Raw genomic sequence first — 26,219 nt, 5'->3', positions numbered from 1 at the left:
TGAAGTCGGGTCATTGGAGCTTGTTCTTACAAGAAGTCGTAATGTCACTAGTTGACGAGTTCCCCCGCACATCTATCGAGAAGGACTGTTCCAAAGCACCCGAAGATCCCAAGTTATTGCGCATTGTCACCCAAGGTGGCTGGATGTTTGCTGGGCGGACGCGTTGCCAGTTGACGAAAGGGATGGCGCGAGTTTCTTAAAATGTGCACTTTCCCCAAAAAACAGGGGGAGCTATCAACTCGTTTGCTCATTCCCGAAACTCTGTACGGAAAGGCGAAGATGTACGCCGCGAGTGGCGCCCCGTTTTCTCGCTTCCCGTCTTTTCCTACTACAAAAAGCATCTTTATTTCCCAAGGTCAAGGCTACGCACGATGGGATTTTGGCCGAAGGAGCACCCCGAAACTTTATTGCTCGGAAGTTCAGAGAGTTACACTACGTTGCGCACAGCCATAATGGTATGATGGGTCTCTACGTCATCATTAGACGTGAAGCAGAAATAGACGCTCAAATGAAGAAATTAATCATTTCAATTGTACTTCGTTTACTACAAGCGCGGGCTCCGTTCTTTCAGTGTCCCCGCCAAGCCGTGCAGTGCAATTAGTGTAAAGAGACACATATGCCTGCGCTTGTAGCATCGGCTGAGTCTGGTCTGTAAACAAGACGTGGGCGGAAGTTACTGGGGAGGGATTTTTCTTACGTTTCGAACGACCAGGCCCACCTGGCCGCCCCAGGACCCATCCGGCCTCCGGCCTCCCCAGTTGCCGTCAGATGGCACGTGGATTGTGGACCTCGAAAAACAGAGAACGATCGTCACCTATATACTCATTTTCATCTCAAGAAACTCAATAAAAACAGTTTGGCTCCTCGCGTAGCGGAGAGTTAAGATATATGTAGGTGCAGGTTAGAATTGTAGATGTTATCCTATCAAGACGTATACACGCTTCAAACGCTAAAAGCATCGCTTTTTTTCCCCTGACAACCAAATCTCGTGTAAGAACTTCTTCGCTCGGCGTTTAAACAATGCGCAAAACTTGCTTTTTTCTAGAGGTGAAAACGAATAGAGTGGCAAAGAGAAATGCCGCGCTTAGCATCGGTATACGGTGCCTGGAACTCGTCTTGGACTTGTGTGTTTAGCTTAAGTTTATGCATCCGAAGTGGCAACGAATGACGTCACGAAAGACGTCAAGCTGTCGGACGATCCTGGCGGTTGGTCCTACACGTTCCTACAAATGCCAACGCGAGTGTCGCTGTCGTCGTGGTCTTCCTAACGTCCCTGGACAGGGACGTTAGGGACTTTAGGTCTTCCGAGTCCTGGCTGCCGAATCCGCCGCCAGGATCGCAGCCGGTTACAGTATGACATTTTTACGACGCCATCGGGCGAAAATCGAGGGACTACTTTTTCGGAGGCGGTAAGCACACCAGTCGGAGACGCGTTTTGAGGCACCCTAGCATCGCGCTCCAGACGAACGTGACATTAGAGGTCGTACGAAATGTCGCCTTTGACGTCGCCCTCTATTTCGTCCTCCTCGCCGTCGTCCTAGACAACGTCAAGGACGTAGTCGAGGACGACAAATCAAAAGTCAAATTGGACGTTTTAGTGATTTATACAGCGTAAGGTTGGTCTGCCAGTGGGGGCGACACTGGTTTACACTGTAGATGAGCAATTTCGCCAGAGCAGTACGACTGCTAACCAAGGGCCTTTAACGTGCTCACGCGGTAGTGATCACGTTAAAGACCCCAGGTCTTTAACGTCGAGGACTATGGCGCCGAGGACGACGTTAGAAAGGACGTCTAGGACGACCTCAAGGATGACATCTAGGGTGATCTCAAGGACGATAAAGATTTAGCGTCGTCCTAGAGGACGACGCTAAATTTAGCGGCGAGGTTCCCTGCTAAATTTAGCGTAAAAATTGACGTCACGACCTATGCACCAATTCAGTTTTCCCGCTAAATTTGGCGGTGCGCAACGATAAATGCTTTCACATTCATAGATAATCACACCTGTGGTTTGTTCAATTTTGCCTCAACCATCAATTTGCTGCCCTATACTTTTTTCTTCAAAGGTATAAGGTGGCTGGATCTTCGAGGGTATGTTTTGATTAGGTACTTTTTTTTATTATTATTCATTGTATATGTTTAGTAAAAAAAAAAAAAAAAAAAAGACAACGGTCGATAGTCAGGGCTGAGTCAGGCGTACTCCATCCACTTGACCTTCTGTATTTTTTGCGATTTTTAATTTTCCTCGTGGCAGTTTGCCGGCTCAGCGGTGAGGACTGGTTTAATAACTTTATTTTTGTATAGCTGCTCTCACTGAACTTTTATTAATCTTACTATTCTGATTTCGCTTTTGTTTTGTGCGTACCTAGCTGCCAAGATACAAATTAAAACTGTAGTTTACGTAGTGTTGTTTGTTCGATCACCGGAGCGCGATAACTCATTTCAGATCGGAGGGTGCTCACTTGAACCCGAGGCCTTGAGAAAGAAGCTGAAGCATGTAGCCCGACAGGCCTTTCAAGACGACCGTCCCATTTTTTCCAGCCTCTGGCATCGAAATCGGGAGCATCTGGAATATCAGGCATAGTTGTAGAGTGGGGCAAGCTTTTGCTATGCTTCGGTCTTTTTTTTTTTTTTTTTAGCTTTCCATTTATTGGCTTTTAGTGCCAAACTTGAACGGTACTCATTGAGAGTATAATTACTTGTAATCGTTTACTTTTTTTTTGTAATTTTGTGATCCTTTGATTACATTTGTTAGAAAGTAGCCACAAGAGAAAACTGATTACTTTTGGAAGTCCTTGTAAAAGCTGCCATTTTTCTTTCCCCTTTGAACGAGTTTCCCACCGAGGAATCATCGACAGAGGGATGACTTACCAACATCGGTGGATTAAGAAGATAAGCATTTCATAAGGCGGTGATTCTAATCCAGTAATGGACAGTACCAGGGTGGAGAAAAATACATCAAGATGATCTAAATAGAGATTTAAATATTGATTTAAATCGTAATTTAAATAACTGGTTTTACCATATAATGGTATAAACCAGATTTTGTTCTTCATTTAAGTTAAACGCTCATCTAGAAAGGAGGCCTACTACACGAGTGTCTCCAACTAGAATTACTACAACCACGTCGAGTGTAATTGGCCTTTTTATTACTAATATCACAGCCAACGTCAAAGTGCCTAGAACCAAAACATGTAACATGAGTGACCACATTTTAATTTTCTTTTGCTTGTATCGTACAGAGGCGTTGCAAAGACTTCTATAACCTACCAAGAAATGTCGGATGATCGCCTCCTTGCTTTTAGGAATGCAGCCTTTAAACGTGATTGCACATCGGTTTATTCCAAATTACACGTGAATGATGCATATAACCGATTCGTACGTATTGTAGAGCGCAGCTCTTAGGCGCCCGTTTCCGGGTTTCGCGGCGTCGGCGTAGCCACACAAAATTTAGCGGGAAAATTGACGTCACGTGACCTCAACAATAGGGAGTTTTCGTAGACCGCGTTTCCCCCTCCGCTAAGCCCTCCGCAACGAGGAAGCCGCTACTGCGCCTGCGCGCTCATGGCCTTGACTGTAGAGCTCCGGTTACCGTAGCGGGTTGCGGAGAGCGTTGGGGAACGACGAAAACGATGTACGAAAACTTCCTAACAATTCAATTCCCCGCTAAAGTTAGTGGGAAAAATGACGTCACATGGACTTGGTGTTACGTCACCTATGAACAAATTCAGTTTCTCCGCTTGATTTAGCGGGAAAATTGGCGTCACGTGCGGAGGAGGAGAAGGGGAAGGTACGGGGAGGAGGAAAGGAGAAGGAGTAAAATGAGGAGGAGAGGTGGAGGAGAAGGGAGAAGGAAAGGTGGGAGGAGGGGAGAGGAGGAAGCGGAAGACGGGGGAGGAGGAGGAGGGGCCTACCTTCCCCTCCGTACCCTCCTCTCCTCCTCTTCAGCAAGAGCTGCCAAGCAGCACGGAATTTCGCCTAGCATTGACCAATGGCTGGCGACTGTCTTTTGGAGAATGGCCAAAGTGTGCACATTCATCGGCTAATGCTTGGCCGACGGCTGATGGCCATAGACCATTGGCCAATGTCCAAAGAAAGGCCAATCATAGGCCAATGGTTGGCCACTGTCTGGCCACTGGCCAAATGACCATTGCCAGTCATCGGCCAATGTTTGGCCAAATCTGTGCTGCTTGGGTGCGCTCTAATTTCGCGTTACAGAGGTTTGTAAACGCCTTTTATTTTTTTAAGGTTTTTTAACCTTACATTTTCCGTTTGAAGCAGTGACCGCGAATAAAAGAATAAGAACGAGGTTGTTCTACTGAGATCGTGGTCAAGAGCTGTCGTGGCTTTCTTTGGATGACGTAACTTCAGAGCTTCCGCTGTTGCCAACGAAAACACCGAGTGTTTAGCGGAAGCAATCTGAGCAGTTGGGCTCCGCTTTAAATGGAATTTATTGTTCGGAGGACAATTAGAAATTCGGATATTGTGCGGAAGATATTTCGAAAAGCAGGGTCAATATAATTTACTTGTTTCCTGAAATACAAAAGTTTACCGGTTTTAAACAGAAACAACACGGGAATAAGCATTGCCGTGGGGCTACTACTGCGTTCCAGCTTTAAATTCACTGTTCTGCGCGGCACCGACAGAGAAATACAATACCAAAAACTCTACGAAAAGAAGGAAGACAGGACGTCTTCGTCCTTTCTGTTTCTTTGAATTTACTTCTGTAACATTATTAACACTCTCTTCTTGCCTAATTCTAAAAACTTTTTTTTCTTTTACCCTTTCGATGTGCTTGAGGCCGTCCTTACAAGCAAAGGGTCAGTATCTACGTGTGCATGAAGCCAACTTGGCTGAACGCTTTGGAAAATAAAAGCAGAATAAATAAAGAGGGACAGACTCATTGGAGTCGTCTTTCACTAGTTCAGTGCTGCTTTGTAACAATATCGTGATCGACGCGTCGGGAACCGAACTCTGTAAATTTAATAACGCAGAATGTCCGGACGTAAATGGGCTATCTTGTGTAGACATTTTCTGTCCAAAAAGAAGAACAAGTGGTGAAAGAGCGACTTCTAGAAGTTGTGGCAAGGAAATGCAGGGTTTAGTTGACCAGTTTGAGAAACACTTGGAAGGGTATCCTGCCGCTCGCGACCAGGCGAGCAACAAGCTGTACGATGAATTGCGCAACACAATCCATTGTACAGGACGTAGATAATGGTTCTCAGGCGGATACTTCATTGATGGCACTTCAAGTCGACCTGACAACAGCAGGCGAGTTCTTATGTTATTATTATAAAATCGACTCTTAGAGCCGAAGGAACTGCTTCGTAAAGGACGTAGTTGCGGCTGGACACCATAAAGGCAGCAGGGAGGCCAAGAATGCGCCACAGAAGGTCTTGGATTCGTTCATTGTCCAGACGTCTGCCAGCTTCAGACGTAGTTTAGACAAGCAAGTAGCCAGATTTGTGGGCGCCACGAACATATCCTTCCGAGCCTTTGAGCTACCCCGGAGTTTGTTGCACTCACGAACATGCTGGGTCACGGGTACAAGCCTCCCTCTCGGCACTTGGTAGGAAACGCCTTGCTAGGGGAAGCATACGCCCAAAAAAAGAAATCGAACGCCTCACCCATGAGCACGGACGGTGTGTGTAACATCCACAATAAATCAGTAATTTGCGTCACTGTCGCATGATGAAACTGGGCAGACGTTTCTTTCTGACAACGTTGATACTTCTGGGCACTCGGATACTTCAGATAACCTCGGTGAGCTCGCAGTAAATGCAATAACGAATTGTGTAAACGAGAGGAAATGTAACGTGAGAAGCTATTTGACGGACAACGCAACCGACATGGCCAAAATTAGGAGACATTTACCGGGAGAGTCTTCCACAGGTGTCCTCACGTACGGCTGCACCGCGCTCATTTTGAACTTGCAGTCAAAAGAATTTTAACTAAAAACTAAGAGAACAAATTGTGCACGTGATGAAGTACTTTAGGGACAGCCACTTCGAGGGAAGTAAGCTCAAGGAGGTGGGAGAAAAACGGTTTACTTTGCCATCCGACGTGCGCTTGAACACTTTGGTGGACTGTTGGGAATTGTATTCGTCAAACTGGGTAATTGTATTGAAAGTTTGTGACGAAAACAACAGAAAATTGGCTCAGATGTGCAGCAAAAAGTAGCGAACCCCCGAATAAAGTAGAAGATATGCTGAATACAATGACGCCCAGCGCAGTTGCCTTAGGCATCGCACAGCTCTCTTCCGCACTCTCTCAGAGGTCGTAGAATCCTGGAAAATGCTTGGAAACAAATTGAGATCGATGTCAGTAGAAGGGGGATTGGTGGCCGAGTGGTCACTCGGCCACCGCCGGTTTAGCTAGTCCCGTTGGACACCTTCCTTCTGGGAACAAATGACTTCATTTCACCGTAAAGCTCTCCGACCGCCCGTTTAGCTAAAAGGAGAAACACGCGACTCCCAAAGAACCCTTTCTTTCACGGACGAGTTTTGAACGTTGCACGCCAAGGAGTTCCTGGTGGCCCTCCTCGCATCCCTTCCTGAAAATGAGTTAATGACCCCAAAATACGATGCGTCTAAAGGCTGCTTCACACGCTCAGGACTGCTTTAGACCGAGTGCGTTGAAACGTGTTCCCAGTGAGTAGCACGCCCGTCCCACGTAGGTGGTGACAGGTCAAGGCCGGGGTCACACTGCTTATGCCCAAGTCCCACTAGAGCGACAAACAGAAACAAAAGACAAAGACAAGCCGCAAACAACACAAACACGTGCAGCATGCACGCGATAATACCTTTTGTTGCCTTGGAGTGCAGTGTACTTGGAGCCTCGGTGCTCGTGCAAGTGAGCAGGAGTGGATGCACGCCTGCCAAAGATACCTTCGAGTCAGAGTACAAAAGGCTCTGCTTCGAGTGTATGATGCACGCGGGTTTCAGGCGTGTCGGTATACCTGTTGTATCTGTTTGTCGCTCGAGTGGGACCCGGGAATTATACGTCATATAAAAGACAGTCTGCATACAGTTTCGAATGCGAGTCAGCGCGATATCCGTGCTTCGAATACCGCATGGCAACGAGTTGAAGGAGAAAACTTTGCACGCTCCATTCGAACCACGGACTCGTAATTGCAGACTCGTTTGTATAATGCCTGAGCAATGGGTCGCCGGCTTAACGGTTCAGGGGAAGTTCCCCCACTTCTTTCCACTTTAGCAGAGCGGACGCTGGAGAGGAAGTCACCTCTTCTCCAGCGTTCTTTTATTAAAGTGGAAAGGGATGGAAGGAGCTTCTCCTGAACTTCTGTCCTTTCAACGACCATGGTCACATCCAGTTTGCTTTAGTTTACTCACCAATACATTCGAGCGAATCGATGTAGTCGAGAAATTTACTGGACATATAATCGAGGGTAAGTTGAGTGCTGCAGTGTTTTCAACTCACCCGAGCAGCCGCTATGCGCAGAGTCATATTGGTCAGTTTCTGGTACCCTCCCATTCCTTTCTGATCTTATACAGTGCTAAATAGCCTGCCTGAAAGAAAGACCTGACCAGACCGCTTTAAGGCCGACAGCACCGACACCGCGCGTTTTATTGCATCCTACGCAATTATTTTGCTTTATTTTTAGTTGACCGACGGCTTATTTTTGAGTCTTCAATGTGTCGTCGAAGCCGTTACAGCGAATTGTGAAAGTTTCGACCCAGCGAGCCAATTGAAAGTCGTCGTGTGCTCATCTCTTCAATCTTCAACGGACCCGAAGATCTTTTGCAAAAAGCGTTACGAAGTTAGCGTTGTTTTCTCTCCCAAATGGTTCCATGTCGAGTTGATTGATGAGTGTGTATACGCATGTCGACCGTGTTCGAACGTGCGCAGAAAGATAGAAAAGATTAAAAAAAAAACAAAAAAACTGCAGCTTTCGTGAACTTTTAAACAAAGACTTTCGTAATAATCGGTACAATGCCGTGATTGGTTGGTTCCCAATCGCTTAAATATTGGCTGGAACGATGCGGCATGGCGTGTTTTCCAACGTACTAACCGTTGGCCGTATGCCACATGACTTCACTTTCTGCGCATGTCCCGTACCAGCCAGCATGGTCATGGGGTGTAAAAGCAAACGGTTGGCTCGGTTTTCGTACAATTCTGAACGAGTACAAGTCTGCGTGCAGGTCACATAGAGATTGTCGTATTCAAAAAATTTACTTTGGATTGACAACTAATCCGGGTTTACTCAAGAAATGTGCGACCCAAAACAAATTACAAGCTTCATGCCAATGGTTTTAGCTCAGCGGAGCGGCGGCTACGAGTCAAATTAGACAGCTTCTGATACTTTTCATTTTTTTTTTCTGCTCTTGTGGTGCTAAGCAGCCTCGCTAAAAAAATACGCTCCCAAAAAACGAGATTTTGTTGAAACCGACGCAGTTATTTAATGTGCGTTTTCATAGACCAATTCATTATTTTTTTCATCTTCAAGAGTCGCTTTAACCGATATAAGAAAAAAAAAAAAAAAACTTGCTTTGGTTTTTTGTAATGTTTTGGGACCCAGTGAGCTAGTTCTGATCTTTTCAATCTCCTTCAGGCCCCAACGACCTTCGTAAAAATTGCGCTTATGACGAAGTTTGTGTTGCTTTCGTTCCCGAATTGCTCGATGTCGAATTTGTCAACTGACATGCTTCGTTTACCGCGGTCTAACACGCATTCGCAAATTAAATCCAAAAATTAAAAAAAAACCAAAAAAACTGTGCTGTTTTTTGCAGAGTTTCAAGAAAGCCATATGTTCTCGCAACAAATTGTGCAATGCCGTGTTCGGCTGGTGTACGATCGTTGAGGCCATGGCTAAAACAAAAGCAACGTGGCGCGATTTACAACATGCCTTGCTCGCTCCTATGCCAAATTGCTATCTAGGAACCTGTGAGAGGATTCGGCCATATAATCGTCTGCCGTATCGTGCGTGAATTAATTCCCTGCGAATCTCCGCCACAGCGATTACGGTCACGTGATGCAAAATCCGACATGGGCTCCAGGATAGACAAGACGGGCACTGCTCAGGTATAGGACTCTTTTCCCTATAAACCCATATGGGGTTTTATGGGAAAAAACCTCTATACTCGGCCTTTTCCCCATTTCCGTAGGGGACGGGGGGGGGGGGGGGGGGGAAGGGGCGAGGTACAGAAGAAGGTCCCCTACCAGTAATTAAAAAAATATGTACAAGCAGTGATGGTATCAGCAGTACAGGTAACTTTCACCACAATCAAAAGAATCCGAATGTTGCTGAAGATTGCAACTTTAAAATCAAAATGTGTGTGTTGTCAGCCATGACTTATATTTGTCAAGTTTCAAACAACCAATTAATACGGTGCTATATTAGAAGCTCCGAAATATTGATGATGATGCATCACCACAGAATGCTTTTTTTTACAATCACTAACCTACTATGTTACTTTTCAACTATAAACCGGTTAATTTTCGGATTGATCATAATCTGACAGGTGCAGCAATGCTTGAACTCTTCATGTATATAGAGACTAAAGTTATACACACATTAATACTTTCAGACCTTAAGTTTTGTCGCGTGCTTTTTAGGCATGCGATGGCTTGCCGCTGCGCTGCTCTGACGCTTCCTGCTGTTATAGCTTCGTTCTAGCCATTGTCTAAACCTAAAGTCTCCTAACTTCTTGGCTAAGGGGCCGGATTAGGGACATATCGCACATCGAGGGCCGATAAAGAATAAGTAAACAAAGAGGAGAAAAAAAAAAAAAACAAGTGAGAAATAAACTTTATTTATGACCGAAAAAACTTGTACGGCTTAAATTCAGGCGCATGTGAACTTTGGTATGTTTACACAAGGCAGCAGACTGATGATAATAAAAGAACGTATACTGACAACACGCAATAGGTACGGCATAGGACACTAGACACAATATAGTCCTACATGGGAACGGGATGAAATTCATATTCGCAGTTAGACACGTAGATATGAAATACCCGTGCCACACGGGCAGCTCGAATGCCATTTACAACGAATGACATTCGTATGATCAACGAATCAACTCACGATCTGTCGCGCGTGGAACGCTCCACGCTCGGAGTGTCGCGCGCTGATTGGCCGATCGTTCAAATGTCATTCGTTGTAAATGGCATTCGAGTTGCCCGTGTGGCACGCGTACAAGACTGGCGATGTTGGTCATCACAATGTCCCCTGTGTTCTATGGCGAGAGAACCTACGTGCGCGTGGCGGAGCGGTTTCCTACGCGCGTTTATTTGTGCGGCGGTAGCAGCGGGCTTGCCGGAACCGGGCCGCGGGCGGCGGTAAGGACCGCGGCCAGCCACGGGCCGGTCTGAAGACCTCCGAGGTCGGATTCGGCCCGCGTCCGGGGTTTAGAGACCCCTTCCCATCGACTGTATGCCGGCTAAGCACGGCATTCAGCTAGGTTCCCAGGAAATTTACTTGTATGCGTAAAACAGAGACGAGTACAAAGAAGGGGACACAGACCAGCGCTTGTTCGGCCTTCGCGTCTGTCTCTGCTTACAATTTTCCTCAGCATCATGCAGCAACCAGCCCAACAACAAGTCTTGTTAAGCTGCAAGGTTGTTACAACATAGCGTTCAGTGTGGCTTTATTTTTATTTATTTATCAACTACAGCCATGCACCGCAGGTTTCAATCTTTGCTCTTTATCTGCGTGTGCATGTTGGAACACGGTCGACGTTCGTGTACATCCATCGACCAGATCGACGTCGAGGCGTTCGGGAAAAACAGGCCACGCTAACTTCGTCACACGCGCTTTTTTCTTTTTCTCGCCCTAAAGCAAAACTCCTGGGCCGATTTGAATAAAGTTTATTCTCTCTCTCTCTTACGAAAGTTGTATTATTTTGGTAAAGATTGAAAAAAAAAAATGACTGCTTTTTTTTTTTTTTTAGTTATTGAGCCCAAATTTTTTAAGGTCAGTGCTAGTTTTCCTTTGCAGACATATCCGTAACGGTTTCAACAAGGAACTACGATGACTGGAAATTAATTTTATGAGAGGAAAAGCACAGAAAATAAGCTTCGTCAGGTTTAACAAAACGCTCTTAGTTAGGGCGTTGGGTTTCGGACACGCTGCTTACCACCGCAAGGCCAGTAAGAGATGGGAGAATACATATAACTGACCAAGGTGACTTCGCGCAGAGCCGCCTCTCGGGTAAGTTGAAAACGCAGGCGTACAACTTGCTCTTGTTCGTGCGCAGTGAATTTCTGGACTACAGCAACTGGTAGCTTAAAAAAGCATTTGCCAGGGTAAAAAAAAATATATATTATTAATGATATTTACAATAACTAAAGAAAATTCTCATTGTTTTAGTGCCTTATCTGTTTTTATTTATCTGTTAGTTTTTATATAGATTATCTTTATGTTCTGGATGTCGTGGGCATGCAGAAAAGAACCATGTTCTTGCGCACACGTGGGACATGTCAACACACTTGAAAGAGCCTAGTAAATTAATCTACGTCGCTAATTTTAAGCCAGTGAGTCCAATTAGCAACAGAAATAAGGTATGCGCGACCCATTTTCTTTTAAAATAAATGAAAATAAAAAACGCCACTTTTCAAAGGGCTAACAAAAGTTTCTTAAATGTTTCACAAATATATATATATATATATATATATATATATATATATATATATATATATAGATATATATATATATATATATATATATAAATAAACCTTTAGCAAAACCTTAATAGTTGCATTCTACAAATTCTCAACCATATGCGTGCCAAATTTGGTTGTGGTAGGACAATATTTAAAAAAAAAAAGAGAGTGATTGTGTGCAAACTGCAGCAGTCTGCGATGGAGAGGAGACGGCTGGGACTGTGTGTCCCAACATAAATATGATGGCGGGCGACGTCACGAATTGAAGTGCCAAGCACAAGAAAATGGCTCGAATTTATGCCGTTTTGAGTCGCCGGGAGTTCTTCAAATGCGACTAGGTTCGCGATCGTAAGCGGACGTTATTATATATTTTTTATTTAAAATAATATTCAAAGATAACAAAGCACCGTAAAACCCACACACTTTTTGCAAGATATTGCCGTTTATCGACCCGCACCTCCCCTTAAGAAAGCTCACCGCCTCGCACGCGCGCTCTTACTACACTCTAAAAAAAAAAAAAAAAAAAAATGTGTAGCTTTTACACCCCTTGTCACAAATTTGACACCCCAAAACTTCAGTTCGACGTACAGCGCAATAACATCGAAATGACGGCAGCAACTTTTACGAGAGGCTTGATGACGGTTGGATATAACATATTCAACAGCTAAAGTACTTATCAAAGACTTCAAAAGAAAATCACTGAGGTCTTCGCAGCAGGGCCAAGAAAACCCCGATAACTTTTTTTGCATTGAGTCATACGTGCATTAGCTATTTTAATAAGTTGTACAACTCGGCTATCAAGCCGCTCGTGAAAGTTGGTACCTTCGGTTCAACCTCAGTGCGCTGTATGTCGAACTGAAGTTTTGGGGTGTCAAATATGTGACATGGGGTGTAAAAGCTACACCTTTTTTTTTAGAGTGTATTCGTGCAGGCCAGAGCAAGATCCAAAGATACAGTCTGCCTTCCTCACGAACAAGTATAAGTCCCGTGCACTACCACCCGACCCAGCGGAAGAGATATTCAAAGCACGGCACTACCACAGAGCCTACCTCTTGGCTACCGCCAATCCCCTCCTTACACCCTTCCCTCCTTCTCAACTCTTCTCTCGCCGGCAGCTTGTCACGCTCCGCCAAATTCAGACCAGGACCATCCTCACCCCTTACCTGCTACAGCGGTTCCGTCAGCACAGCAGCAGCCACCGCGAAAAGGGCAGTTGTGCTGCTACCACCAACCTTCCTGGTGCATGCGCATTGTGCCATAAAAACGCTGATCTGGAGCACCTGCTCTGGGACTGCCTGCTGTACTCGGAGCCCCGAACCCGCACCTTGGCTACCATCCAGCAGAGTTTCAGGCCTACCTCGCTGCATGCCTGGGCCTGCCCGGACCCCTCCTTCCCCAAAGTGAACGCTATCGAACTCTGGCGATCGCTGCTCGCGTACATCCAAGACCCAGCAGCACCGCCTGTCGGCACGCGGCTTCAAGGCATTCAGCTATCCACCACTGAGCAGCAAAACACGAGGCCTGAACCTACTGTACATCTATCCTCTGACGCCGTCGCGCCAACCGGGCCAACAGAGAAGAATGGAAGTTCCCTGTACCCCGCTCCTGTACCCTAAACCCTTTCACCGCAGCATTTCTTAATGCAAGAAAGTGAAATAAACGTTCCTACCTACCTGCCTACCTCCCCTTAAGAAACGCAGGGGGAGGGGCTTAATATGTTTACGATTCCTCATTGGCCCTTCGGGCAGCTGAGCGATAATGAGATGCTAGCCACGCTCTGCGTTTCTTAACTTGGCGGTGACTCGGTATCTATTCACTCGAATGCATTATTAAAGAAACTATATGGTCTTCGTGTGGCTTACACTTCATATTAGAGAGTTTTAGCAGATCGTTATTTCGCCCCGATAGCAATACCCCCTCTCCCTTCCGGCGGCCTTGGGCATGCATCGTATCGTGGTTGGGTGTCGTTATCGGGACGAAAAAACGATCTACTAAAACTCTCTATTGGCAGGCTATGCTCCAGCGACAAATCCTGTCGATAATCTTTGTCTCAAGGAAAGCTTAAACACTTTGTTTTCAAAAAAATGAGATAGAGGTTGATGTTAGCGTAGTTTTATACCGTAAATCTGAATATCACGTTCTTTTTTTTCAGTTTTTTTTCCCGAAGATGTAATCAAACGCAAGAAAATGCGAAAGACCTCCGACCAGTCGTTACGTCATGAGACGATCTTTAGGCCGCCAAGCGTGTGTCGCTCGTGTGGGCAGCGCCCAGTCGGGACGTCTTTTTCTGACCTTTCTGAAAATAGCAAGAGTGCGCGTGCATAGCTTTGATAGGCGCTGAAGATGCGCGAGTGCGTCAATTCCGAAAACTCCTTTTATGACGTCACGCTCCGGGAAAGAGGGGCGTCGGCGGTACTTTGAAAATGGTTTTCTTCAGCCCCCATGCACCAAATTGCAAAATAGTCTCGATATTCGGGATCCTGGAGGCCATATCAAAACGATTTAAGTGTGTGTCTTCAAATCAGGGTGTCGAACCGGAACCGAACCGAAAACCGGAACAGAACCGTTATTTTTAGCCGAACCGGAACTGAACCGAAATCTTCGCCGCCATCTTGGAACTGAACCGGAACCGAACCGAAAAAAAATATAACGCTAACCGGTTCAAAGCGGTTCAAAGTAATATTTTTTTCTTCTTTGCCAGTATCACAAAATGAACATATGGGAATAAACAATTGGCGGCTGTATTTCTATCTGTTGATCGAATCGTCATATACATAATTGCAACGTAGGATAAATTGTGGGTTTTCATGGCACCTTTGTTGGCACTATGATTAACCATGTATCAAGTTGTCACGTGACGTCATGGTGTCAATACATGTTGTCAAGTAATGTCACGTGGCCTCGTGACGTCACGTAACTCACTGCGTTAAATCGATTTAATTTGAGGAAGTCACTAGATGTATTAACCTTGTTACAGCTTGACGTAACATGACATCACGATTTCGCACCGAGAGTCACGTGACACCGTGACGTAAGCGATTTTCATAACCCCTAGTCGAGTGCTCGGGTTCATGACAATCAGCATGGCCAAACATTCAGGTAACGGCTCATGTCAATTAGATATGATAATCAATAGCCCAACACTAACAATATCTGAAGCTCAGCCCAAGCTTTTGCTTTGCAAACCCTTGCAGCCTAGGGCATGACTGTGATGAACACTGGCGGTATATAATTAGGGTCAGATCACGTGGCCGCTTGTTCAAATTGCGAGTTGAGGAGATATCGACAGCTGTCTCTGTCCTTTATTTTTTCTGCATCTGTTATTAGGGGAAAACTAATGGATGTTTCCGCAACCTATCAACGTCACGGGTTATTTCTTAACACTATTTATTGAAAGTACAAAAAAAAAAAATGTTGCAAGACCAATTTTACATTATTGAGGCATTGAAACATTTTTTCGTTGTTGCTGAAGTATATCCGAAAGATGTCCCTGAGAATAGAAGTTTTGAAATGACTAAATGCGACCTATTAATATGACGTTACATAGAACTACACGTGTGTACGGAAGGAATACCTAAAAGAAGAAGATATTTTAGTGACGTGAGAGGAACAGCCGAACGTTGGCAGTCGCTGTAAGTCTCACACGAGCGTCGTTCTCAAGTTATTGCCCAAGTTTCGACCCCTCTGTATTTTGTTTAAATGAGCTATAACATATTTCTATACATTACTAAATACTACTCAGGATCAGTCCCTAACGTTAATAACTGATTGAACTTGGCTTTGCTCTTTTTTCTAGGCAATGGTAGTCGCCGAAAAAATTAGAGAAATATGAGCATCGTTCATCCCCTAGGCTCGGAGCCAGAAGCGGCCACGTGGCCTGGTGCCTATCTTATGCCGCCAACGTTAATCATACCCCCGCGCTGGAGTTTTAAAGGAAGAAAACGCGTGCTGGAGCTCCAGCCATTGTTAGAGTTCGACTGGTCTCATCACCACAGTGGTTGGACACGAGCCACTACCCAAGTGTCCGCCGAGGCATTGATTGTTACGAGCCGATGTACGGTGCTCACACAGTTCTCCTGCCCAATCCATGAGTCGCGCTCGACTGTCGACAGGCGGGTGGTTTTGATCCCACAATTACGACATAAATATTTGAGAAGGCAAGACTAAAAGAAATAGTCTCGTTCAATCCTCGCAATTTCACCGCGACAAAGAAGCTTCTGAATCAGTGGCGCCTTGTGCGAGTACACTTGGACCAGGGGACCAGTATGCCTCGGAAAATTCATGCACATTCCAACACGATATCGTTTCATGACCCCTTTAAACTTCACGGGGTGCAAAATAAAAGCAGTGAAAGGTTGGGGTTAACAAGTGTCAAATAAAATTGTCGAATTAACAGACAAAGAACGAAGGAGGCATTTCCTCAGGAATACTTTCAGTCTTTCCACTCTGGTGAACAAGGAAGGCCAGAAATGCTGTACTATGGTGGGAATGAAGTAATGGCCGGCCGCAAGTCAGCAAGCCAGACTGGAAAGGCTGGAGGTGTTGCCGCCATTTATGAGCGACGGTGGCAACCAAACAACTGGCAAGCCGGCTGTCTGGTTGCCGTCGCCATTTACAGATCGCGGTGACGCATGACTAGCCCTTCAGCACCACTGTATAAAGAAGTGCGTCTGTGTGTGGGGCCGGGGGGGGGGGGGGGGGAGGGGAGTTTTAGAAACACTACTGTGTTGTAAGGGTTCCTCTTCCTTGCACCTTTGGCGCAGACCAAAAAGCGTGACCCTGGAAACTACTTTGATTGGAAAAGCGCTCTTGCCAAAAAGCACGTTTTTGTCGTGCCAGACGCTGGCGCCGTTCCTCACGACGATGCACTACAGAATAATATTACTAGCCTTTCAAATACTTTGCTTTCACTGAGCTTGCACCTCCTGTAGCGTGCCTTTCGCACCGTCGAATTCGACTTTCTCAGCAAGAAGGAATCAGAATGACCACCAGCCTATAGTGTGATAACGTCACGTGCATACCATGCTAAATAGTTCAGCTTTCTGGTGAAATATGATGTTCGCAACACTAGCCATAAATGTCCTAATTGTAAATTCGTGAAGTATTTATAGCAGTCTCGCGATGAGATATGGCAGCTTAGAGAAATGTTAGAACGCATGACTATTCCAGCATAGCGCTGTAAAGTGAGGGCCCAAAACAAGTGCAGGTAAAACCGAATATAACATTTGCCTCCCGAGGCAGTATTTCGGAAGTTTCGAGCTCATGCAAGCTGATCATATGTAATATACTAAGATTTCAAGAATCTTTGTCTGTCCTTCGCGCTATTTATGTAAAATCATGAATATCATTGCGTGCATCTTTACGCATCTCTTTTTGCAGTAAGGCGTTCTGGAAGGGATTATTTGGAAAACATAACATTAATTATTTCTCTCTTTTTGAACATTTCGTGTATTTGACTTCCAATTCATCATGTGAGCATAGAGTTCTTTTTAGCGTACCCTGCAACCCGAAGTTTCACACTGCCAATCAGCAAACAGAAAAACACTTTTACGTAGACTCCACAGCTCGCGTAGTTTCGAGTATCGTCCTTCCGTGTCGGTCTCAAGCGGTGATGTGAACTTTATAAAGTAAAATTTTTTTATCAATATAAAATATATTTAATTACAATGCCCCCAAATTAGCTGAAAGCGGTTCTGCCAATCTCTTCCGGCGTTTTTATCCTCGACAGGCACGTTGTAAGTGATATGGGACGGCCTTACATACATTTCTGATTTTGAAGCTAATTTAAATAACTATGTGTTCCTGACACATCTAACTTCTCAAACATGTAGAAGTCTGTTATTGCCTTTTTTATCTGGTGAACATTAGTTTTATGTGTCTGTGGGGCTGGACGAAAAGAAAGTAAACAGGGGCGCGCGGTGGAACTATGATGATTACGCACGCAAACCGTCAGAAAAAGTCCAATTAAGTAGCTGCCTTGTCGAGTAGAACGTGAAATACTACTTCGTTTACATAAACAAAAAAGAATTTTGAAGGACGCTTAAGCTTCGCCTTTAAACGTGGAACGCGATCGCGTCAACGGGCCTCGTTTGCATCGCATTCTCATTTGCCGCGCAAGCGTGCCTCGCGTGGTCTAGCGAAAAGCGTCTGACTCGCAACTAAAGGGTTGTGGGTTCGAATCCTGCCTAAAATATTTAATTTTTTCTTTAAGGCAAAGGAATTACTTTCAAAAGTGAAATAATTTGAAACATACGGTGACCTTTATTTCGCGTATATATCATGTTTTAATCACCCTCATTCCACGCGTCATATCACGTTTCACGTAAGCATTGTGGGTTGTTTGAAATTCTTGCGCTAGGGTATGTAGCTCTGATGTCATGACCCATCAGGATTTTCCAGTCACGCCACCGACATCGGTTTTTCTGCGACATGAGCTCGTTAAAGCTATCGTGTTAAAATCATCAATTAGCAAGGGTGATGCTCATTTGCAAATTAAATTGTCCGGCATCTTGTCAACAACAAACCTCAACAGCCAGGCTATGCCAGCTTATTCTGTTTAAGAAAATGTTCACTTAGGCAAGCGCTATTTTGGGCCAGATTCGATCTGAGTGCGAAGGTGCGTATATATTAGAGTGAACATTTGCAATTACTCCTTGCTCCATGATTAGTCGCATGCGTGCGGTGCTGAGAGTAAACAATGTTTGGTTAGAACAACAGGCATTTGGATTGCCGCTCGGTGTTTCTATAAAAGATAGACTGAAAGGAGTTATCCTAAAACTTTGTTACATTTCGAAAAGTTCCTTGCTTTTAGCTCAGTTGGGTCGTCATCATATATATATATATATATATTGTAAAGTGTATTTCGTAAACCTTATTTCATGATATATGGCCGCGAGGTGCATGCTCATTTCATATTTTTATGTGATGTAATGAATTGCTTAGTTCAATGACACGATTTCACTTTTAATACTGACACGCAAAGTTGTACCAATCACGGGTATTTCAGACGACCTACCACACTTCGCGACAACATTTTATACCATGTAAATAGATCAGCTTGAACTTTAGAATTTTACTTTAACACGAAGAAAGGACAAGAAAATACAGTATAGTTCTAAATTAGAAGCTGATCTATTTACAGGTATGTACCAACAGGCTCAACTCTTTACTCTTGTACTTAAACATTTTGATTCAGGCAAAATATATTTTACTCGTAAACAAATAGATATTCAGTCGTATGAACACGACGTTATGTATGTTAATGTAGATTTTCTTCTACTCTTGCGTCAAAATTAAATAACTGAATTTAATATTTTTGGTACCTAAGAACAAAAGTAAATTGCACGGACGATCGAAGAAACTATATAGTTAATCGTTTCACAACGAAAATAGTGTATATTGCCAAAAGAACGCGGAAAATATGTTCTCAATTTAGCGGTTCAAACCGGTTTGAACCGTTATTTTTGGCTCCCCAGAGCTGAACCGGAACCGAACCGAAAGCCGTGAACCCGAACCAGAACCGAACCGATAAAAATTTCGGTTCGACACCCTGCTTCAAATACGGAACCGCTTCAGCTTCCCTTTAAACACCATTTGGAATTTTTACTTTTTTGTAAGGCTGCCAGAAGGAACTCTTTGGTGCGCACTGTGAAGAACAAGTCTACAGATGTTAGAGAGCGGAACCTTCCGACTGCGGGTTTATGACGAGTGCAATGTGTGTGTCATGTTCGAGGCAGTTAGTTGTGGTGGCAATAATACACCTATGGAAAATTTAAGAGCACAACGAGGGCAATATTAATTATGAACAGCCCTCTAAACAGTTTGTAAAAATAGCAATATTTATTTGTTTCTTTTCTTTATTTCCTTCGCGAGACTGCCAGTAATTTTACCAGGCACTGAGCGGCAAAGTTGACAACCCAATCAAGGGCTAGAGATTAACGATGATAAACGAATCTGTTCTTGCTCCCATAGCGTTCGGAAGACGCCATAAAACTCCTCCCGGCTTCCTACGAAATAGCGAGCGAGCCGCGGGCCGTGGGCCCTTTCCCTTGCAAGCTTTCCTTATCGCCTCTAGTAACCTTCGCGATAAAAGCTATCGGCATCGCATCAGGGAAGAAGGGCCAGGAAGTCGCTTGGCAGCAGCATTTAAAAGGAGAGAAAGAAAATACAAAAACGTTCCAAAGGCTGGTCGGCCAAGAGCCTGCGAATTCTGCAATCCTCACTTCTCGAGACTTCATGCCGGTGGTCGGCGCATATATCAAAGCAAGGCAAGACACAAATTATCGACTTCACCAAGTCCCGAGACAAAATTAAGACGAAGTGGGAATCCGTTGGCTCAGTGCTTGGCCTCCATTCGTGCCACGTTTGGTACATGCAAGCAACCATCGGATTTCAGAGGTCTCCACCAGAAAAAGAGTGCGAAAAGGCCGCGGAAATTCTTCATCACTGAACTTGAATCCTCTGTTCATTATTGTCGAGTGTCGCATGTATATAGCTGTACTGTACTACCTTTATAAATTAATCGCTCACTGTAAATAAATATATCGTAAACCACTCAAAGGGAACTTAAAGGGGTACTCCACCGATTTTTCGAGCTACCTTAACTAACTATACTTTCTGACTCCCCGGCCTTTACTCTCTCCGGTATGCTATGCAGAATCGCGAAATTCATAATAGTTATTGTGAAATCGGCAAATGAAAATGATGCAAAAACCAACATTCAAATATTCGCGCACTTTTCAGTTCCGTGACGTCAGCGGCAGGCAGGCTTGCCAGTCGAGCAAGCAGCCAAAAAATAGAATATGCCAATCATTTGCTCCGTGCTGGAGCGCGGGTACTTCAGCGAGCTTCCCAAGCATTCATTTGACACCATGAAACTGCTTCGAATCAGTTTAAAACATAATCTACAGCCCAAAGAGTGAACCCCTGCCTTCCACTGACGTCACTTTTTCATTGTTGCCAGTAGAGACTTCGAGCTTGAAAAACACGGTGAGGACAAAACTGTAAATTCAATAACTTTGCAAAAAAACAATATTTTGACCTAATATTTGGGATACTATTTTCACGATGTTTGTTGGTTAGTTTAGCAAAATTTCAAGCAAATCGGAGACAATGAAAAAACCAGTGGAGTACCCCTTTAAGCTACACTTGTTTCAATATAGTACAGGTACAGTTAACTGTATGTCATTGGAACTTTCCAGAACCTCGTCTCTAATCAGAGAAACTTCCGGGGTCACGGTAGCAGTAACGCACAGCTGCTTCCGCATGTTGTGATACATATTAAAAATGTCTTGTTTCCTCAGGTTTTCCTTTCTTCTTGTCTGTCAGAGATCTTAGACGAGGTGAGATTAATGCCTCAGAGATTCAAGACAAAATAGTGTTTGCTTAGAAGAGATATCTCAGCACAGAAAAGAGGAATGAAATATTGATTCTTGTGTTCGCTTTATAAAGCTCGATTAAAACATCTAAAAAAAAAAAAAGAAAACAGAGCATTCAAGAAGCAACAACAAACGAGGCTACCACAGTTTGCACTTGGTTCCCGGATTCATGTAGCTTCCTTTAGCACAAGAGAAGACTTCCGCGAAGCGGTCGAAGTTCCTAAGCGGCACGTTGACTCTCAGGACCGATGGCAGGGCAACCCTGTGCTGGACTTGCCGGCGCGCAAGAGCGCCAAGGCCACCGCTGCTCCGAACGGCATCGCAGTGGCTCGCGGCAAAGTTGACGAAGAAGAGCATGTCTGGTGTAATTGCTGGCAGACCGGGTACCCTGAAGTTGCGTTGCATAGAGTGCGGCTCTGCCAGGGCACGACTGTAAACCTCCAGGGACGGCTGCAGTGCCGCGGTCTCGGCCATCATTCGGCGAATGAAGGGTATCATTGGGGCTCCCTACAAACAAGCATCAACCCACACGGTCACTTAAACTTTACGCGTGTCATTGTGCCTGCCGCTCAGTGCCGCTCTCGACTCGGCCCATCAAAATAATGCTGAACTGAAAGAAGCTGCTCCGCACTTTACCTGTGCTTCCACACCCATATCCTGCGTTTCGCTTTCGACTTCACTAGCAGTGGCAATTCATAGCCGGAACGTGTCTCAACGGACATCCTTTAGTGCATTCATGCAGTGCCACCAGTGTGTGCTTACGTAGACAATTAAATTAATTTTGGGCAATTGAATGGCCTCAAATGTCTGTGTGAATAGAATATACAGGGTGACTTTTAACCTTTACAGACTTAAAAAAAGAGAAAAACATGAAAACTAAATTTTCGCAGTTTGTGCAGGGCCATGGGGACATGACGTAAGGGGCTATACGAGTCCCGGTAAGTCAATTAATTAGCTAAAATTGCTTAATTGCCATTCTAATTAGTGAAGATAAACATATGATTTCAATTCGAAACTTGCTGAGTGTCATCGAAAGCCATTAAGTCAGAAAAAGACTTGCAGCGCCAAAAAATCGCGGTGGCAGTGGTGCGAGAACGCACCGCTCAGTATTTAGTGATTTAGTGGATTTCTATGAGGCTCAGTACGTTTCTAATTGAAGTGCATATTCACTAATTAAAAAAAGCTACTTTACAAGTTTAAGTGAATTATCCGACTTACAATGACGGTTAGCCCCCATATAATGTCCCCAAACGTAAAACTCGCCTGCACAGACCGCATCAGTGGCAGTGTAGCTTACACGGCCTTTTTTAAACAAACATGTAATATCTAAGAAAGTAAGAAAAAACACCCAATATACGTATAAACAGTGAAGGTTAGTCGAAGATATCGCCAGATGTCAGGGAAGGTTACCTTCACTTCCTCCGTCTTTGTCATCTCTGTCCTATTCTCGTTAATTCGAACTCGAGGGGAACATTTGTTTTAATAAAGCAAAGTTTGGAATTCTCGGAAGTTTCCTTCCATAGAGACGCATAGGATGGGACCTGCATGTTAGTTTGAATTATCCGCAAGTTTGATTTAAGAGAGTTTGAATTAACGAGATTCGACTTGTATATATATATATATATATATATATATATATATATATATATATATATATATATATATATATATATATATATATATATATATTTTTTTTTTTTTTTTTTTTTTTTTTTTTTACTCGTCCCCTTTTGAATTTTTACCGGGAAGGCTCCAAACCGCAGCATGTGTTGCAGGTAACTTTCGGCGAAGCAGCGCTGCTGCTTCCGGTATCGCAGCAGAGACTCGCTGCTCCACCAGCTCTCCGGCATGCCCCGCACGTTCATGGTCGAGCCCCTGTCGTCGATGGCTTCGTACATGCCCTGCACCAGGTAGGGCACGATGAAGGGCGTCAGGATGGCGGGTATCGTGGACTGGGACGCGCGATGCTGGGAGGCCACGACGCCGTACGGCATGTACAACGAGTTCCTGGCGGCGTTGTACTCGAAGCCGGGCCTCAGGCAGGACACGTGGTAGCGGGCGTCGTAGTCCGCGTTGTCTTTAGACCTCCAGTAGCGAGCTGTGGCCTCGTTGAGGAGGGTGACGTAGTCGCTGAGGGTCGAGTTGGCCGTGAACTTTGCCTCCGTCTTGGTGTCGTAGTATCTGGACAAGTTGAGATGTGGTTACGAGAAACTTTCTTCTATTACCCAAGTGTCGCCGTCATAAATGTTGCGCGCGCTGATAGGCCGTCTGCAATCTTAAACAACTGACCTTATCAATATATACAGTTAGGACGAGCAAGCTTTTCTAATATCAGCTGCAAACAGAGATATAGTGTCTGGAGACAGCGTGACAGGTCTCGATTTGACCACGTGCGAAATCCTCAACGTGGTAATATATAACTATATACACCTTTCAGCCGGCCTCAACCATCATTAGCAGTAATTCACAACGTGCAGAAAACTCAAGTGACGGCGAAGCCTCGTGTGCAAGTCCTTGACCGGGTGACATCTAGGAGCATCTAGGAGCGCGAACTAGACGATGGCCTTTCAGATGCTGCAGAGCAAATCAAATTAAGCATAAAATGGCCAGATCATTGCCGTTATTGTGGTTTCTGATTTGCCTCAAAATTGGCTCATCACACAAATAGACATCGCTGAACTAGTAGTTCAAATATTACGTCAAAACAATTTCTTTTCGCTAAGTTATTAAATTTTTAATCTTCAAACTGGAAGTTTTTATTGGTAACACGGAAACATTGACGTCAGTGGCATGCAGGCACGGTTTCACTCTGGTCAGTAGAACTTGGTCCCAGCTGATTACAATAAGTGGTACAAGATGAATGCCGTGGGAAGCTCACTCCACCACTTGCTCAGCAGCGCGAAACAAATGCTTCAGCACACTGTTTTCTGAACTGCCTGCTCGACCTGCAAATATGCTTGCCAGTGACGTTTGACGTCATGGCACTGGAAAGTGCTGGAAAAATGGAATGTTGGGATCGCGCCTTCATTAGTAGTTTTCTTAAATATATATTTTGTATTGTAGATACTTACAATATTATGCCGGGAAAAGTAAAGTACGGGAGAAAACAGCTACCTACTTGGTCACAGTGTCCATGTGCTCCTTGGCGCCGATGAAATCCACTTCAAGGTTTTGGATCTTCTGAGTCGCAATGTCGGCCTCGGTCTGCGTCAGCCAGGGTGCGTGTGCCACGGTCTGCATCATGGCACTTTTGACGTTACGCACGAGGCTGTCGAGGTTATGGTCGTAAAGCACTTGCTCCGAAACCGTGTTCCCCATTGAGAGGCGGGCAACTTTAAGTGTGCCGTACGGGTACAGCCTCTCAAGTTGATGGACGCAGGCCTGGAGTCTGGAACTATACCCCGGGATGTGGTCGTCGTAGCTCAGCGGAACGAGGAAGCCAGCTTCTTTGGACAAAAATGGGGACAAGGATACCAGGATACGAAAGCCAACGTAGTTCAGCATAGTCGAGAGCGCCGTGGAGGTCAGGATGCCAGAAAGTTTTTCTATGTAGGCCGCGTTCATAACGACCACTTTGTCCGAACCGCGTCGTAGGTGAACGAGGTACGTCTCCCATTCTAGGTTGTCGGTACGCTTGAGATTGACGATGGGTATAGTCAAGTTGAGCACGGAGACAAATTTCCGCGCTGGGAGCGACGCTTCGTCCAGTCTGCGCTCGAGTTCGAACACATCGTCCGCCGAGTGATCCAAGTTTGCCTTGTTGCCCAGGAGGGAAAGAGCGCGCTTGATGTACTTCTTGCTGTACTCTTGCAATCCTTCTTCGAGGTACGCCATCTGGTGACGCACGAGAGTCAGCTTGGGAGAGTCCAGGTGCAGCATATAACCCTCGTTTTCGAACCGCTTGCGCAGACTCACACTGACAATCGGAAAGATGGCCAGATCCTTATCGACCTTCATGAGTACCGCCTGAAACTTAACCCCTTCTGGGTCTGTCAAAAAAGGCCATCCGGTGAGGGAGAAGGTGTCCATAATCTCGGTAACTTGTCCCCAGCTCGGCAAGCCTTTGCTGGCGTTCGCTTGGTGAATACAACCGCGAAGGAACGCGGCCGACTGCCTGATGAACGCAGGATGACTGTTCGCCGGTCTGTCCGCCTGGTGGAGCAGATACTTTGCGACGTCGAGGATCAGAAGCCCCGGACCGCTGACAGTGTAGGGCCTTTCCTGCACGTCAAGGCTCTCTGCGTACCAACGGTTTGAACAGACGTATGCATGGAAGTCCTCGCAGGGAGCGATGGACTGGTTTATCTTTTTGTAGATGAGACTACTCTGCCACAAACAAGCATCCAAGCGGCATTCGTACGTGAACGTGGTCCTCCGGGTGCGGACACCAGTCGTCGTATCTTCAGGACGATTGGTTGGTGACTTCCTTGGGCCTGACTCGGCTGGTGACGCAGCTTCCGTATCGGGCTCAATGAAGACCCTGTGGTCAAATTTGCGCGCGTAATGATGGTGTCCGGAGTGACCCTGAGGCAAAGCGAATTTCATCAAGACACCAAGGAAGGCACTCGCCACAACCGCCACCGCGACAATCATGTAGATGTGCTGCTGACGCGCGGTGCTGGAACTCTGTGAGCCGCTCGAGCCCTCGATGTTCCCGTCGTCGGTGTCTTCCAGCGTGTAGGCGTATTCGGTCTCATCTTGGACTTCGTTCTTGCGCTTTGGCCAGCTTGACTTTCGGCGTGGGAGTGCGTCGCTGGAGGTGTCTTCAAAACTCGGGTGGTTCACGCCGGTCTTGAAGCCTCCCCCGTGCTTGGGAGGTGGTAAGGACTCCGTGTTGTCGGGTAGTCAAGAGCCGCTTGGTGCGGCCTCCTTTGCTTGGTTCCGTTACCTTCTTCTTTTTCGCCGCTCACTTGCGTGGAATAACTCCACAAAATACCCCACTGAAAATCACCTGGCCGCAACAGTTACACTAACCCACCGTGTTCTAGCCTCAACTAGAGCCGTAACATACTTGATCGTTTCGAGTCATCAAGTGTTGAGATATAACAAACAGTTTGGAGCACGTGCACGAAAAACCAACCGAAATCGCGCGAAAGTTGGGATAATAATAATTTAGAAAAAAAGTAGGCGCGCACCATTAAAAAAAAATGGCAGAGACTACACTGCAGGGGTGATTATTTGTGATTGCGATAGCATTTATCGTTGCACACACGGACAGGT

General features: G+C 45.3%; 2 protein-coding genes across 2 annotated transcripts in view; both read right to left on the bottom strand.

Annotated features, from left to right (window-relative positions):
• Nucleotides 1-7,464, bottom strand: part of LOC121046929 — a 32,892-nt gene extending 25,428 nt beyond the window's left edge. Inside the window, exon 1 of the mRNA XM_040501676.2 lies at nt 7,438-7,464. Within this exon, the coding sequence (XP_040357610.2) occupies nt 7,438-7,464 (27 nt within the window). The remainder of the gene's footprint in view (nt 1-7,437) is intronic.
• Nucleotides 7,465-21,137: 13,673 nt separating this feature from the next.
• LOC8042327 (neprilysin-1-like) lies at nt 21,138-25,844 on the bottom strand (the record flags this gene model as incomplete). The annotated part of the gene is made up of 3 exons (XM_040212469.2): nt 21,138-21,506; nt 22,742-23,180; nt 24,118-25,844. Coding segments are annotated over 3 exons (2,535 nt in total), but the record flags the coding sequence as incomplete, so codon positions are not given.
• Nucleotides 25,845-26,219: the final 375 nt, after the last annotated feature.

The sequence above is a fragment of the Ixodes scapularis genome, unplaced genomic scaffold, assembly GCF_016920785.2.
Source record: "Ixodes scapularis isolate PalLabHiFi unplaced genomic scaffold, ASM1692078v2 PGA_scaffold8__174_contigs__length_109621045, whole genome shotgun sequence".
NCBI classification, from domain to species: domain Eukaryota; kingdom Metazoa; phylum Arthropoda; class Arachnida; order Ixodida; family Ixodidae; genus Ixodes; species Ixodes scapularis.
The sequence above is the reverse complement of the archived record's forward strand: the minus strand, read 5'-3'. Positions and strand labels throughout refer to the sequence as shown.